At 48.5% G+C, this 17,315-nt stretch overlaps 1 protein-coding gene across 4 annotated transcripts in view; it reads left to right on the top strand.

The window, feature by feature from the left end:
- DOCK1 (dedicator of cytokinesis 1) overlaps positions 1–17,315 on the top strand; it is a 529,364-nt gene that overhangs the window by 84,977 nt on the left and 427,072 nt on the right. For 3 of the 4 annotated variants that reach the window (XM_045040829.1, XM_011287620.4, XM_019813984.3), the window contains exons 9-13: positions 1,028–1,109; positions 1,542–1,677; positions 4,820–4,892; positions 7,990–8,132; positions 14,200–14,325. In XM_045040829.1, the coding sequence (XP_044896764.1) occupies positions 1,028–1,109; positions 1,542–1,677; positions 4,820–4,892; positions 7,990–8,132; positions 14,200–14,325 (560 nt within the window). The remainder of the gene's footprint in view (positions 1–1,027; positions 1,110–1,541; positions 1,678–4,819; positions 4,893–7,989; positions 8,133–14,199; positions 14,326–17,315) is intronic. The other variant, XM_011287621.4, reaches the window with a different exon arrangement.

Genomic DNA, 17,315 nt, shown 5'->3' on the forward strand with positions numbered 1-17,315 from the left:
CTGTGTTGTCTTCATAGGGTTTTATGTTTCCAGGACCCCCCAGCCCCCAAGATAATGTCACTCTTGTCTCAATCTTGCTGCTGTCAAACTTTTGTCTTTTGCGAATGTCACTTTTGGACCTTTGACCTATTGTTATTTCTGCAACACGATTGGCTGGAATATAGTGTCTAGATGGCTGCGTGCTATATAAAGGCTCTCAATAATTGTTGAATGAAATATTATAAATCTCGTCTTTGTCATCCCTGTCATTTCTAATGTGGTCTTTTCCCTCCTTCTTGCTTTTGTCTCTTAGTATAACTGTCTCTTTGTCCATATGGAAAAATTATGGTTTAAATTATGTGTGAAGTGTGTGTGTGCTCATGCACGTACCTTTAAAACTCAAATATCTTCATTTGTGTTGTTCAAAATTATAAAAGTTGGTATGTGATAGAAAACAGAACAAATGGATGAATTTCATCCTTATTTATGATACGGACTCCATTTCGTCTTGTCGTAGGGTTCCATTTGTCTGTATGGCATATTTGGTCGTTTTAGGCTCTGAGACAGACGTGCAGTATTTCTTTTATACTGTAAATGAATGAATGGTGAATTTTAGATCATAGTCAATCTCAATAAACGAATAATGCTTTTAAAATAATAAACTTGGAAATGACGTTCGCAAATAGTTCCATTGCAAAATTACAGCCTTTCAGAGATTCTCGACTATTCCCTTGTGTGGGAAATTACTTACGTGCTAATGGAAAAGCAGTTCTCTCTGGCATGGCTGACATTTCTGAACTCGTATAGTTGTCTGCATTGTGGACTTATGTGGTATTAATTATAAATCACTGTGGGTGTCTATTTAGTGTCCTGTTAAATTTAGAAAATGAATTTGTTTTTCTTTCTTTCTTCCTTTCTTTCTTTCTTTCTTTCTTTCTTTCTTTCTTTCTTTCTTTCTTTCTTTCTTTCTTTCTTTCTTTCTTTCTTTCTTTCTTTCTTTCTTTCTTTCTTTCTTTCTTCTTTCTTTCTTTCTTTCTTTCTTCTCAAGTGAAAACTACCTGGTTCGCTGGTCAAGTTCAGGATTGCCTAAAGACATAGACAGATTACATAATTTGCGAGCTGTTTTTACTGTAAGTACAACCAAAGAGGTTCATTTGAATCATTCACCATTCCAGTGATTATCTTTAATGATTGCCCTCTGACTTGTGTCTACACTAGAGCATGGATCCTTGGGATGCTTGTAACCCGTGTGAATGCAGTGATAATAAGATACCTTCCCAGAGCTGTTCAGGGGTCTCTAGCTTCCCTTAGGATCCCCATGACAGAGATTTGCCCCAGTACTCTCTTAAAGCCCCAGCACTCTCTTAACCCTGCATCCGAAGTTTGCTTAACGTTAATTGACTATTGTTATCCAGCTCCTTTTTGTTATGTGAACAACTTATTAAAATGCTAAAAACTGGTCAGAGAAGAGAGTCCCAATCCATCTTTTTACTGTCTGTTTCAGTTGCACCTGCATTGAGTAATGGTTCTCCCAAATAATTTACGGAAATTAATATTTCCAGGACCTCGGAAGCAAAGACCTGAAAAGGGACAAAATCAGTTTCGTTTGTCAGATCGTACGAGTGGGTCGCATGGAGCTGAGGGACAACAATACCAGGAAACTGACCTCGGGCCTGCGGCGGCCTTTCGGCGTGGCTGGTAATCCATTTCTCTGCTTTCCTTAGAGTTTCTAGATCGTCACGTTCATCCTGAGTAAGAGCTGCTGCTCAATACTGGACGGTGGACTGCTTTGATTTATAAGCTCTTCTGTTAGAGAGAGAGGGGAAAAAAAATCTCTTAGCTCTTTTCTGTGGTTTCTGTGGACCGGCAGCTCGCGATGCTTCAGTCGCAAGTTTCCGATGTAAATCATATATTTGGTTTTAAAGCAGATCACATCTCCTGAGGGAGACCCTGACCCACATTCTCAGCCTGGAGGAAAGCCAGTCATTGGATGGCTTCACGGTTTCTGGAGTTGGTGATTGATTGATTCAGGAGGAAATTCACAGTGAATAGTCAAAGTGATGACGGGGTAGGAGGAGACCGGAGCATGAGGAGGACCCAGTTATCTTGGAATAGGTTCCGTCTGTCCTCCATATTTGTGTTCCGTTATTTCGGTGACAGCTCAGGAAGAGGGACTGATTAGTCACCTCTGCTAGGGAAAGGTGAGGGTGTCCCCTGTCTTTTGGGGGAGAGATGAAGATAGCCATATCTTTTTGGTGCAAAAGGTTAAATATTTTAATGGAGTGAGTCTCAGCCCTAACTGTGTTTGGGAACGGTTTGGGGCACTATTAAAAAATATATTTTTGAGCACCTGGGTGGGTGGCTCGGTTGGTTAAGTGTCTGACTCTTGATTTCGGCTCAAGTCATGATCTCATGGTTTGTGAATTTGAGGCCTACATGGGTTTCTGTGCTGACAGTACAGAGCCTGGGATTCTCTCCCTTTCTCTCTGTCTCCACCCCGCCCCCCCTGTCTCTGCCCCTCCCCACCCCGTCTCTGCCCCTCTCCACCGCATGCGCTCTCCCTCTCCCTCTCTCTCTAAATAAATAAATAAAATTAAAAAATATATACACATTCTTGCCCAGGCCCCACATCCTGCCAATTAAATGAGAATTCCTTCTTTAACCAAATCACCTATGAGCCACTACGGGTGTGAGGCACCCAGTGGAACGCTGCCATCAGACTGCCTTGCCTCCCTCGTCACATGGCATTCAGCACCCCCAGTGGTGCTGTCCTAAACTAGTGCACACCCCTAACCTGTTCAGGACATCCTCTGACCTCCTGTTCTCTTTCTGGTTAAGAAAGGACACTTCTCCGCCTGAGAAGGTGGATCACCTTTTTGGTCATCCGCTTCTGTTCATACCTGTGCAACTCCAGTTCCCACACATGAACTTAATTTTAAGATTTTATCCAGAATAACTTCTGCATGTTTGTGTCGACAGAGCCCGGGTGAGCGATGTGTTCACGGACCTTTAAGCCTCCGGTTCTTAGCCTTCTATGGGAAATGCTATGTCGTGTTTCTTTTGTAATGTAGTGTAAAAGTGATATAGAACTTACGAAAAGACAAAAAGCGTAAGTAAAACATAAGTCACTCATAATTCTGTGTAGCCGGGGTTGTACCAAAGCCCCAACCAGAGCGCGAACCTCCGTGGTACGGGCCAGGGTGCTGGCGAGCCGCGGTGAGGGAGATTCCTTGTGAACAAGGTCTGTGCTGTCACAGCCTGCTCCTCCGGGGCTTGGGACAGGCGCCACTGAAAGGGCTGTCACTCCCAGGACGTGGAAGACTAAGGCTGCCTTCACCTGACTGGTGTCACTCGCAAGTCTCATGGCTCACTCTCTTGCTTCCTTCCTGCGAAACTTCCCTGGGCTCCTGATGTGTTCCCCGGCCTGATGCCTGGGTTTTGGCATTGTGGTATCATTGGGGGCAATGTGAGAACTTACGGACGCCCCAGAGCAGTGGCCAGGTTGTATGACTAGGGAGACGCACTCAGCGGCGGGAGGAGAGAGGGCTGCAGGCACACAGGCGGGCTGTGCCTTGTGGACTGCGTGTGGCAGGTGGTCTGCAAGGCCCAGGCTCTCCCCCCTGTGGCCCAGCGCCACACGGTTCTCAGTCGGCGGTGAAAGTACGGTCTTGGGCATCTGAGGGTCTCAATAGGTGCATCTAATGCCAATCCGTTGCCCCCAGGGATGCTTAAAGCTAGGGGCGTCTTCTGGTAGGTGGAGACTGCGGTCTGGGCCATATGCCTTCGGGGCATCCACAACCTGATGATCTAGTTCACTTGTGATGCTTTGACCCGTATCTCTGGACACATGTGTGGGCTCTTCGCTCCAAGAGGAGCAGTGGTTCAGCAGAGTGTGGGCTGTTTTCCCTCAGGACACACTGTGGAAGCTCCGTGGGCTCCACCGAGGCAAGCAGCATGTGACGATGCTTCTCTTCTCGTCCTTACAGAGTCGTCCCCCTTTTTGTTGGGGGAGGAGCAAGTGGTAGAGATGGAAATTGTCCACATTGTCAGTCCATGGTCGTAATCCTCAGGGAAGGGATTGTGAAGAGAAAATCAGTGAGCTATGTTGCCCAGTTACCTGAAGTATGGGGATCGAGCGGAGACAGAGAAAGCGCCTGGGGCTGTCGTTGGGGGTCTCTGGCTGCAATGGTCAGAGCTTGAGCATCAGAGACTTTCTAGCTCTCTGACTTTGGGCAAGGTCATTCATTGGTGTCCTGGAGCCTCCATTTCCTCAGTTGTGCAGTCGGTGACTTTGAGGATCAGCTGTCGAATGCCCCTTGAAATAGTGTCCACGGATGCTGGCGTGGGATGGGTAGATGGATGGTAGTTACTTTATTTTTGGGGGAATGCAAGAACTTATGGATGCCCCAGGGCAGTGCCCATCAGCGTGGTCGGCCCTTGCCACGTGTGGCTTTTATGAGTGAAATCAAAGTAAAAATTCAGCACCACCATCACATTTGCCACGTTTCAGGTGCTTGTTGTTCCGGAACATTCCATCATCACACATCCTTTGTTTGGACAGGGCAGCTCCAGAGTGTCAGGTTGCATCCTAGGCAAAGGAATTTATTGAGCAGAACTCTGCCATTTGGGCCCCAACCCCATTTGGGTCGATGTTCTCAGATAACTTCATTTGTCTTTGGAACATGAAAATGCTCTGAACTTGAATATTAAAAAAAAAAAAAAAAATGCCACCGTGTGGTTTATGCCGCTGTTGGTCAGAAGACAATCTGATGTTGCTTTATTTGCTTGTTTTCTCTGATTATAGCACTTAAAACAATCCCTGTTCTTTTCTTGTCCCCAGTGATGGATGTAACAGATATAATAAATGGAAAAGTAGATGATGAAGATAAGCAGCATTTCATCCCCTTTCAGCCGTAAGTATGGAGCAGTCAAAGCACTCAGCCAGATACAAGATGGAAAACGTGTGTTTGTAGTCATTGTCTTCAAAGTTAAGTTTATAAATTCAGCACAAAGAGAGATTGATTATTTTGTAATAATGAAAGATCTGTGTAGTCACGGCGGTAGTGCATGGCATTTCTGTAGCCCCACGAGTCTTGGGTTAAAGTTGCCTCGTGGTCTTGCACGTAGAAGATTTTCCGGGTGGTTCGGGGGAATCGCCGTGTCGCGTAGGACACGCAGAATTACCAGTCCACCGTGAGCGTGAATGTTCCTTTACATAATTGATTCATTCTGGTAGCTGTACATATTCAAAATGCAGCATTTCCACATTCATCACGGGAGGCTGCTGTTTTTAAAATAGAAAACCAAACAAAATAGTGATGAATTCTTTTGTAAAGTGAAACGCTTGAAACAAATAATCATGCTGCTGCTTTTCCGTCTCTGTTGCTGCTTCGAGCGGACTGAGTCTGTGCTCACCTTTCTTAGGGTGTATTGTAGTTCTGAAGCCAAGTGTGCGGAGAGGTGTGGGAAGCTTGGAAAACACTCGGAGGAGATTTGTTAAATTGATTCTCTGAATGGAAGGTAGATCCCGTGGAAAAGGTCGAAAGGATTGGTGTCCTTTCCTTGGGGATGAAAGCGAGAGAGTAGCTACATAATGATCTGTGGCCACTTCACCGGACGCTTCTCCATCTCAGACGGCCGTGGAGAGAGAAAGGAAGCGGGATTAGAGTGGTTCAGGTTGATCAGAAGAGACAGCTTCCTCCTGAGGGTGTGAAATCATACAAGGGTAGACCATAAGGCGTGTTAGAATGACCTCCATAGTGTTCTGCCTTCTGCCTTTTCTCCTTATTTCTGTTCTTACTTAAGTGGTTCCAGGCTTGAAATAAATTTTATTTTAGAAATCTGGGTTCAGGTGTTGGCTGAGGAGGTTTGGAGTCTGGTGATGCCCAGCAGGTAGCTGAAGGAGTCTCTTTGGGGGCAGGGTGGGCAGGAGCTGTGAGTTTGGCTTCCCATTGCACTGCCCATTCTTGCGTGACGGAGCCCCTCACTCAGCCCCGGGCTTGAGAACCATTTGTTCAAGATGGGGTTATGATGGTTTTCTTTGCAGGCAGGTGATCTAGTCAGACAGCATCCTAAAGCATGGCTCAGTGGAAATTTTTGCAGTCTTCCCAGTGTGAGAATAACAGAGAACCGTGCATTAACCAGCTTAAAATGGGTTTTCACCACACACAACTGGAGGCAAAGGTCTTTTGTGGCTTCATTCCGTTAGCGTCACTCCTCTGTCCAATATGGTAACCATGAGCTACATGTGGCTGTTTCAATTAGTGCAGATTAAATCAAATGAAATACTTCTTTAATCACATTAAAAGTGTTCCCACTGAAAGTTCCCAAAGTCCCGTTGAGAGTGTTCAGTCCCATTGGTAGCTGGTGGCTACCGTATTTGGCAACACAGGTCTAGAACATTCCCGTCATTACAGAACGTCCTGTTGGGTAGTGCCGCCTTGGAATCACATCCAGTGAGGATAGTTACAAAGGGAGCGTGGTTCTGCGGAATCTGGAAGTTTCCTCAGTAAACAAGGGAAACATCGTCTTTGAACATAGGCAGATATTGAGGTAATAAATAAAATATGCCCTTATAAAATGATAATCCTAAGTTGCTGCTTTTGCCCATGAGAAATAATGCAGCCCAGTGCTGTTTTGAATGCTGTTTTATATATTAGACCTCAGAGTTTCTTGATGTCTTAATGTACCCCTGAGTTGAAACTACCTGTTGTCTGTTAGTGTCTTCTGGGAAAAGTCAAGGGAAAAAAAACTGTGGGTCATTGTTTGAAAAGTTAGGGAGGTTACGAGTTTAAGACCCACAAGTCCGAATTTCACTGGGACGTGTTACGGCCATGTTGCCGCCATCTTTTTCTGTCTTAGAGCAAAACACCCATTTTAAAAATTATTATTACGTGTTCGACTCCTGCTGTAATTTGTGACTCCTTGCTCCCTTAAAGGAAGACTAATATTTCTAGTGTTTGAAACAAAAGAGCAGCATGATTTTAATAGCAAACTAAGCAATGAAACCAGTTCTTTGGGAAATGCCATGCTAATGAAACCGTTTTTTGCTCCATTAAAACTGATTTATTGTATCACAGGATAAGTTTTAGGGAAGGAAGCACAGTGTACATCTTTCTCTCTCTGTCTTTTTTAACTTGGTGAAGTAAATTAAAAGTCCTCGGCTCTCTTGAGTAATGTGGGCTCAAATGATGAATAACACTTGTCCTTGGTTCTGGAAATGATTTTAAACATTACGTACATGACGTATATTTTCTTGCTCATTGCATATTGTGCTTTGCTGTGCTACATGGTATTTCTCTTTGCACATGTTGCCTGTTTGTACTTATCTCTTGGTCTTAGCGTAGCTTCTGTTAAAAACTCATGATCCACGGGACCCCCAAAGGGTGATGGTTTGCATTCATAATCACATCACAGTGTCACTTTTCAGACGTGGTAGTTATGTTCTCCAAAGACTGTGCCATTCTTTTCACACTTAATTATCTGAGGCTACACTGGGTACACAGTCTGATGGAGTGGGTGGTTTTCACCCAAGTTCTCCAAGCAATTAGGTTGTAGGGATTGTTTTTTGATCTTGATTTTGCTTTTCCCTTCAAACCACCTGCCCCTTGATGTAAGCTATGGTCAGGAATTACTGAAATTGAAGAAAGGGACATGAACATTCCTTGCGATTAAATGCTATCCACATTATTTTCGGATAAGTCCCCCCCGCCCTTTTTTTTTTTTTTTTTTTTAATTATCTATTAGAAATGGAATGGAGTCGTGGTGGATGTTTATTTCCTGGGGATAGGGTTGACCTTGTTTGCTTTACTTCTCTTGTGTTTCAGCATTTTCCTGATCAATGCTCTTCCCTGTCTCTCTTGTCACCTATCCTGTCCTTTGTCGTGCGTTGACTCATGATGACTCTCTCGCACTCGGTGACGATGATCTCTTGTGTTCCCTTGTTACCGTGACCTCTGGGTCTCTGTGCCCCTTTGTCTCCTGTGGTCTTGGTCGTCCCGTGCCCTCCAGGCTCGCGTTGGACGACGCCATTCGACACAAGCCGCTGAACATGTCATCCCGTTTTTCACCCAGGGTGGCAGGGGAGAATGACTTCCTTCAGACTGTTATAAACAAAGTCATTGCTGCCAAAGAAGTCAACCACAAGGGCCAGGGTATGTATTCTGTTGTTTTGTTTCTACAAATGTTCGTTTATTACATGAACTTGGGACAATGCTGTATGGTTTGCATTTTAGTTTGATGATGATGATGGTGGTGATGATGAGAATGAGGATGGTGGTGGTGATGTTGATGGTGGTGGTAATGGTGATGAGGATGATGGTGATGATGGTGATGGTGATGATGGTGATGATGATGTTGGTGATGGTGATGAGAATGATGGTGATGATGATGGTGGTGATGGTGACGAGAATGATGGTGATGATGGTGACGATGATGGTGGTGATGGTGATGAGGATGATGGTGATGGTGATGATGAAGATGATGGTGATGATGGTGATGGTGATGGTGATGAGAATGATGGTGATGGTGACGGTGATGGTGATGAAGATGGTGATGATGGTGATGATGATGATGGTGTTGGTGATGAAGATGATGGTGATGATGATGATGATGGTGTTGGTGATGAAGATGATGGTGATGATGGTGGTGATGGTGATGATGATGGTGATGATGGTGATGGTAATGAGGGTGATGGTGATGGTGATGAAGATGATGGTGATGGTGATGATAGTGTTGGTGATGAAGATGATGGTGATGATGGTGATGATGGTGTTGGTGATGGTGATAAGGATGATGGTGATGATGATGTTGGTGATGAGGATGATGGTGATGATGATGGTGATGATGGTGATGGTGATGATGGTGTTGGTGATGAGGATGATGGTGATGATGGTGATGGTAATGAGGATGATGGTGATGATGATGGTGATGATGGTGATGGTGATGATGGTGTTGGTGATGAGGATGATGGTGATGATGGTGATGGTAATGAGGATGATGGTGATGGTGATGATGGTGTTGGTGATGGTGATGAAGATGGTGATGATGGTGATGATGGTGTTGGTGATGGTGATGGTGATGATGGTGTTGGTGATGGTGATGAGGATGATGGTGATGAGGATGGTGGTGATGGTGATGAGGATGATGGTGATGATGGTAGTGCTGACGATGATGCTGGCATTGTTGGATCAGGATGTGCTCATACAATGTATGCACAGTGTAGGTACAGCATGTGAAGGTTTTCTTGCTGATCACCCGTGTAAGCATTGCTAAGAGCCAGCCTCCTGGGTGAGTGGGGAAGGCTGAGTGGGACACAATTAAATGTTTGCAACGAGTCCAGAGTTGATGAGCCTGGAAGCAACTCTGCTTTCCTGAGTCTTCTTCAGCCCTGTCCTCTCATCCTAGCCATTTTTGAAAACACTCGAACGACCTCACAAGAGAATACAGTAGTTGTCCACCGGCTGTTCACTTCCCCTTTGCTGCTCAGAGAGACGTGGAGACATTCAGACAACACAGCTCTGCGTGTGCTCTTCTCTGTTTTCCTTGCCCGTGTCGTGCGCTAATTGCTGGCACGTTGTTTCCTGGGGCTCCCCTTCCTCCCTCTGAGGAAGTGGCTTCATTTTGCAGACAGATTTCTCTTCAGTTTTGTAATGGAAGGGACTTCTCCTGACGCCGCGTCTTGCACTCATCGTTTTTAATCCCACGCTGACAAGTTTCCCAGCAGCTGACCTTCTGGAGGCAGAGGCAATGAATCAATCACCCCGGGCTGGTGACAGTTGGCACTCGGGCTGGCCAGGACCGCTGCCAGAAAACAGCTGTTTACTGAGGCCTCGCCTCCAGCTCAAGGGGAAGTCACCTTCAGAGCCCTTACCTAAGGCTGCTTTTAGCACCGGTGGGAGAACTCACTTTTCAGTCCTCGATTAGATGCAGACTTACCATAAACTCCGTGGAGCTTAGGTGGATAGACCTCTTTCATTGTCTAGTTACCTCTGTCGCCAGCCATTTAAGAAACAGTTCTCGTGATTCATTTCCCGTTGTTATAAAGGAGAGTATGAATTGAGTGTGATGAGTTTTCTGGAGGAATGGGAAGCCTTTGGCTTTCTTTGGCGTGAACTAGCCAGCCCCCTCCCTGGCAAACCACAACCCCCAAAGCAAAGCAAAGCAAAAACCCCAACCCCAAAGCGTTAATGAACCGTGGCCTCTGTAGACAGAGTGGTTTAAGCTGACCCAGGACCCACCTTCTCATCAATTACCGGCTCTCTGATTTGCACGTTAATTGAAAACCACAGGGAGATCCAATTAAAGTTGTTTTGATTGGGGCCACCCTCAGACTGGGAGCTCCAGTGCCCAGACCCCAGGCTCCTGTCGGATTGAGTTTCTCTTCCAGAGCCATCAGATTGTGATAAACTTCTGTCCCAGAGTCACACAGGAAAAGTGGAGATTAGTGTTAGACCAGCGGGAAACTCCTCGGAAGGAGGACCCACGGCCTGCCTCCATCGATCTCACTGGTATTGTGGTCCATATCTGTGTCACCAGAGGCCCGTTGGGCTGATACCAGGGGGGCCCTATTCCGTGAAATAGAGAAGGAGCGGTGTTTTTAGGTCCCAGTGAGAACTGAGAGAAAAGAGCATTGTTTTTTTCCTGCACGGAAGTAGGCAATGTCGCTAGCTTTTTTTTTTTTTTTCTTTGAAGCTAACTAAAGTGACCATTTCTCCGGGCTCCCTGGCCAGCCAGCTTCAGTGCATTCCAGGGAGACCAGAGACAGCTGCAGCCCAGGGAATGCAGCACAGAACTCGCTGCGAGGTGTGTGGGGTTGGCCCGGTGGAGCCGCGTGCTTTCAGCGGTGGTGGTGACCCGGCGCACCCCGGCGATGTCCCTCCAGCCACCGCAGGCTTGTCAGCCAGAGTTCCCCACACTCATCCTTCCCCGGCTCCTTCCTCGGCTTTGGCCTATTTTAGGTTTATATCCACACGTTTACTTGTCACGATTGACATTTTTTATATTTAGCCCCAATTATTCTGAACCCTGAACCCAGGGCTGCAGGGGTTTGACGTGGACAGTAAGCCCCCTCCCAACCAAGCTGCTCCTACTGTTGGAGTTTGAATGTATGCTAATTTCTTTTGTTTTTAGCCACTCTGGTTAAGCAAAAGTCAACCTCCAGGGCACTTGTTCGTTGAAAATTGGCCTCATTTTCTCCTTTGAGGAAAGTGCTTTAAACCCAATGTAATCAGGAAAGCTTAATCTCTGTGTTTAAATCGTGTTATAACAAATTGAATTGTGTCATTAAGTAACTAGTTGATGAACTAAGGTCTTTGAGCAAGCTCGCATTTGTGCGAATGAAAGGTGTTTGGGAGGCGGCCGGATTCGAGAATGGTGTTGTCAAACATTTCTCTGCCTCGGACCTCCGTAAATGATTACCTCACTACGTCCTGCGAGTCCTTGATGAATGTCATTGAGTGGGATTCCTGCTGGGGACACTCATGCCTTTGGGAGGTTTTGGGACCAGAGATTTGAGAGCCTCGAAGCTGCACCTTGGTGTCCCCAGTAGGGATCGCGTCTCTGTCACCTGCAGTGATGATCTCCCCTTGCACTTAGACACGTGTCCCTTGACTTGCTCTGCTCCACTGGAGGATGCGGCCCCCTCAGGGGCCTGTCTGCTCTCCTTTCAAGAGACCTCTCCTGAAGGTCCACAGGAACACCAACCTGTGATCCTTTTGTGTGAATTAGAAATAGGGCGTCTATCTTCTCAGTGAGTCGGAAGATGCAGGCAGCGCTTGGGCACCCAGCTTGATGAGCAGAGTGTGGGCTGGGTTTAGCTCCCCACTTGCCTTTCTTTGCCAGGGCCTTGTGCAGTGCATATCCTGAGCAAGGATACCTCTGTCCCTATGTGGGTGTCACCCCCTGACATCTCTTTAGGGACCTCCTTTTATGGGTTATGCTTTCCTCCTCTTTCTTCAAACTCTCCCTCTCATGATTTGGAGTTTTATATTTTAAAGAGAAGGGAAAACAACAGGAAAGGAAAGACAAGGAAAACACCGTGCATAGAACAGTCTACCTTAGACTGTTCCCCGTATCCTGGGGACGCCTGGATACGTCTGTCTCTGTGTATTGGCTCGCTCTCTCCGAGTTTCTCAACAGAGAGGCTTATATCTCCTCCCTCTGACCTTCATCTGTGTTCCTTCTTTGCCCTCCCGTCGGCGTTGCCCCCTCCCGTCTTCACCAGGGGTGCACTTGCTGAGGACCTCCGGAACACCCTGGGTGCTCAGTGCCGTGGACACTGCCCTTGTTGCTTGGGCTGCGTCTTGTGCCGCTCACCACCTTGCTGCTACCCCCCTGGGTTTTCCCTGCTTGCTCTGGCCTCCGAGGTCCTTTGTGAGCTTTAAGTGTCGGGAGTTCTGTGCATCGTAGAGGATCTTCTTCCTCTTCTTGCCCCTGCCCTTCCTCTTCCGGGCGTCCCCAGGATACGGGGTTTCCTGGCTCCGGGAGTGGCATCCCCGCTCCTCCTATTGGCCATGCCCACAGCTGTCCCCATCTCTGCAGAGCCGCCCCTTCTCTCTCCGGTTCTGGTCTGACCTTCATGCGGGTGGCTCCATTCCCGCCGGCAGTGGGATGTGTCCTGGGTTCCTGCAGTGGCTTCTCTGCCGGGGTTCCTCACATGGCTCTGAACTCCCACCCTCCCGCCTGTCTGTGGGCCATGCCCACATGGCCACCAGAGTTCTGGTACTTGCCCGTCTTGCCAGCCTGCCCTCGCCTTCAGATGGGGCAGTTCCCACCATGGCTGGCAGGGTCCCTGCTGCCCTTCCTCGCTTCATCTCCTGCCTCTCCCCCTGTGGCTCGGGACTCCAGGCGCTGGGGGCAGGGTGGGGGTGGGGGGAGATCTTCTGATCTCTTGTGATGTCTCTTCCTCAGGTGAGCCTCTGTGAGCCCCAGGATTGCAGCCTTGGGGACCCAGTTTCCAGGTGCCCTGGACTTTTCCTTAGAGAGTTCTTTGCTGTTGCAGATTTCACCGAGGCTATGAGTTTAGGGCTTGACTCCTGGAATGGAAGCTAAGTCCCTGGCGGGGATATAGTGAGTGTTTGCTCCGTGTCTACAGTGCCCAGTGTGTGTCGGGCACACAGTAGGTGCTTATTAGACAGCTTTGAGTAGATCAGAGACACCGTCTAGTTGGCAGGAGGAGAGGGGTTCACCTGGCAGAGAACAGAATGTCATCAGTGACTGTGGGCTTTCTCAACCGCAAGTCACATACGTCTTTGCAGAAGACAGATGTCTCCAGGCCAGCTGCTAGCAGACAGGAAGCTCGAGGAGAACGGTGTGAGGTGTGGGGTTTCATCAAGCCGAGCGGCTCTCGGTAGAAGCAGCCTCAGGTGAGCACGCCTTGTGTGGGAACGCCAGGCGTCTCCCGGGCCTGCCTGGAATGCACATCATTTGTGGATGGGGTCTCAGTTTTCCCGTCTGCCTGCTACTGAAGGCAGCGTGCTGAGCTAAGCAGTGATGAATTGTCCCTGCTCCCTGGAAGCATGCATCTAGGGGAGGAATAGCTGGTCAGACCGACAGACAGACAGACACACGAAAGAGTAGCGTGAGTGAGAGCAAGTGCCTTTATATTCTGATGCGGATTTGGGTCCTGCTGGGCTGAGTGGCCAGGGAGCGAGCAGGCCAGGCCTCTGAGGTCCCCGAGATGGAGACCTGAACGTGACAGCTGATGGTGACGGCCTCCTTTCCCACTTGGGAGAAAGGCCCTGTCTTTGAAAATGTCTGAGAGAGCCACGCAACTGACTTGTGTTCTGCCTTTGATTTCATTACCCCGTGTCTGCTCTACTCCCTCTTATTTTTGCCTTCTGTTCGCTTGCTGCACGAGGGTATTTTCTCCAGAGTGCAACTCTGCATCAGCTTTGCGGAGGGAGAGGCTGGCACACGCACTCTCGGCTCCCAGGCCCTAGCAAGTTCACTCTGTCCTCCCCACGGCATCCCTTCCGTCCTGTTCAGACGGTTTCAGAGCCTTCCTGCCCTGTCCCCACCCCCCTTGGAGGGGAGAGCAAGTGGCGGCTGGAGCATTTGTTCGTCCTTTGCTGTGATGTTGTGAGACGGAGGGACCGGGCTGCCTTGGCCGTGCGGGGTGGCTCGCTGCCCGCCTTCTGGGAAGCCCAGGTGCTTGGTGTCCTGAAATCTTTCAGAAACGTATAAGCTAAAACATGACTCACGCATCCATTGCTTTTCTAGGTTTGTGGGTAACATTGAAATTACTTCCTGGAGATATCCATCAGATTAGAAAAGAATTTCCTCATTTAGTGGACAGGACCACAGCAGTGGCTCGGAAGACGGGGTTTCCGGAGATAATCATGCCTGGTAAGAACGGGTTCCTTGCGTGCCTCTGGGTGCAGTGTGGATGTGGCCGGCGTTTGGGGCGTTTGTATCGCTGGCCACAAAGAGCAGTGCGAGGATGGTGACCGGCATGCAGAGGGTTGAGCTGGTGGTGGGTGATGTGTAAACCCCAGGGTGATCATGGATCATTCCCGCAGGCAGGAGCCGTGGCCAGAGTGAGCGCCGACCACCTAGGTTCAGACCGAGGGGAGGCGGCTTCTCTTGGTTGTAATAACCTGTGAAGGCTAGGGGAGCGACTTCTGACAGTATCATAATAGGGACAAGCAGGCGAAACGAGCATTTCCAGAACCCAGCCCTGAGAACTTGAGATGGGTTTCTACCACCAGCTGGAGCGAACGTCGTTGTTGTAAGCAAACCCTTTACCGTCCCGTATTCCAGTGTTACCCTTAATCCAGATGCCTTGTGGTTTGTCTCGCCCCGTGTCATCTGGTGAAAAGGAAGAATGGAGGTTAGACGTTGCACGGCCTGGCCGCAAGGACTGCGTGCGCTGGGTTGTGTAACACGTGTAGTGTAATAAGGGCAGCGGGTCATGGGGCTTTCTCCGGGGCCGCGTGGGATTCCCCTTGGGTTCTGATCCATGGATCCATCGTGGTGGTTGGTTCACGGTTCACTCTAGGATGAAGGTTGCCCTTTTATGATGGTAACGTGGGTTCACGGTGATGATCCTGCAACAGCTTTGGAATCAGCCGGAACATGTTAAACTTAAGGGGGCACAATTTAGATAAACAGACCCTACTGTGTTCCTGGTCCTTGGGGTAGGTTGTGGGTTAAATGTGTCCTCACCACAGTGCTCCCGAGCCTCGGACCCCAGTCTTCAGCCCCAGAAGTGAGATTGCAGGACCTGGAATCTGGTCTGCGCTTTTCCTTTGTGCTCCGGCTCGTCCCTGGCTCTGTGGCCCTGGGTGAGGCCCTGACCTCCCTCAGCTGTGGTCCGTGGCTCTGAAGAATGAGAGTAATGATCATTCCTACCTGTAGGGCGGGTGGGAGTTGGGCTCCTCTAGGGTGGAAGTACAAGGCCAGGACACACGGCCGAAGCCTGAGGATATTCATCGGCTCACGCACCTGAGCGCGGACCTGGGAGTCAGCCCGGGCACTGGCTCCGTCCCTCCATAGCAACCTCTGCCAGTTGTCCTCTTTGCATGTTGACTTCGTCCTCTAGCAGGCCCCCATGGCTCCCGTTTCTTCCCAGACTCCAGTGACCTGAGGAAGATGGCATGCTTTTGACCCAGTGTTTCCCAGCAGTGATGTTCTGAGTGGCATTCCTGCTGGCTTACTCAGTTCCCTGCTCTGCGGCCCCCCGGACAGTGATGGGCTGGGCGACGGAACAGGCACCTTAGCCACCTAGAGCTTTGGCGAGGTCAGCTCCTTCCGACGGCAGCGGTCGTGTGGGGGAGACGTGAACACCCGACAGATGTTTGGAGAGACATCTGATCAGAATAAGGAGGGGCAGACGTGAACGTGTACACCTGGCACCTGCTTAGTTCACGTTACTCATGATACTGAAGATTGCTCAGGCCCGGTCATGGATTCTAAGCTTACGAAACCAATGACGGACTCCCGTGTAAAAATTAATCTCATGTTTACTTTTCGGTTTTCAAATAACATTCACAGTAGCAACATGATTTGATCCTCACGAGATCTTGGGGAAGATCCTTTACGTCCGTGGGATACTTTTTTGGTTTGCAGATAATGCTCACGTTAATAATTTGGCTTGATCCATCTGAGGATCTTGAAAGCCGACAAATTGGCGTTGAGCTAATTGAGGATCAAGATTCAGCCGCAGCCTGAAGTTACATAGCTAATGAGCAGTAGAAATGGGGCCAAACCTCCTCACATTCAAAGATTCCCTGTGGTGTCCCTTTAAAAGGGCCTTGCTGTACATTCGCAGGGAGAGCTATCCACTCATTGTGCATGCTATCAGAGATCTTGTTTTGGTTATTTTAGGGCAGTTAGGGACATGTTCTTTCTTTCTTTCTTTTTTAATGTTTGTTTTTGAGAGAGACACAGAGTGTGAGTGTGAGTGACAGAGAGAGAGAGGGAGACACAGAATCCAAAGCAGGCTCCAGGCTCTGAGCTGTCAGCACAGAGCCCGATGCGGGGCTCGAACTCACAGACTGTGAGATCATGAATGGAGCTGAAGTTGGGCATTTAACTGACTGAGCCACCCAGGCAACCCTGGGACCTATTCTTTCTGCGACCTCTGTCTTTTGGGGCTGTTGTGGGTCATTGTGTACTCCAGCTGGTAAATGAGTGTGAAAGTCATCTCAAATTGGTTAGGCTGGATCACAGTGGCTCACCGTACAGGAAGAAAGTATGACATCCAGGACCATATTATAAAACCGAGGACTACCTACTGTGGGTATGAGTCAAGTCTGTAAGCAGCAAATCGATTTGGAGTTCACAGTGGATGTATCGCCTGCATGTGTATTTGAGATGAAATTTATAGATTAGGATGACGTTGTACATTGATCTTGGGTGGTCTTAGGATGGCCTCATGTTCAGAGCGAGACCCAGAAAACTTGGAACTCATACTGATCATGTTTCCCTTTATAATTGTTCAACTGAAAAAGCTAAGACCACTAAAAGAATCTACTAATAGATTCTTGGGGCAGCCATACAGGTGACTGTTGTTCCGGCAGGTTCTGTGTGTTAAGTTGGGAGTCAGGGCTCCCGTCGTGTGGGATTCTAGCTAGAATGAGTCACCACGTTCTCTCCATGGCCGAGGAATCACTGATGGGCCGTGGGCGCTTCCCCAGGCCCCTTGGGGGAGAGATGGCATGGGGTGTTTTCTCTCGGATCCCTGGCCGTTAGCTCGGTAGAGCGTGTGCATTGTCCCCTCTTGCCCCATCTTATGGAGATACCTTCACAGAGATGTGTGTCTCCTTTGCACAGTGGGAGAGCCTACCGTTGTTGGGTCTTCTACCTGTTTGTGAGCCTCGGGAAAGCCTGCAGTT

This window comes from Felis catus, chromosome D2 (genome assembly GCF_018350175.1).
Source record: "Felis catus isolate Fca126 chromosome D2, F.catus_Fca126_mat1.0, whole genome shotgun sequence".
Lineage (NCBI taxonomy): Eukaryota > Metazoa > Chordata > Mammalia > Carnivora > Felidae > Felis > Felis catus.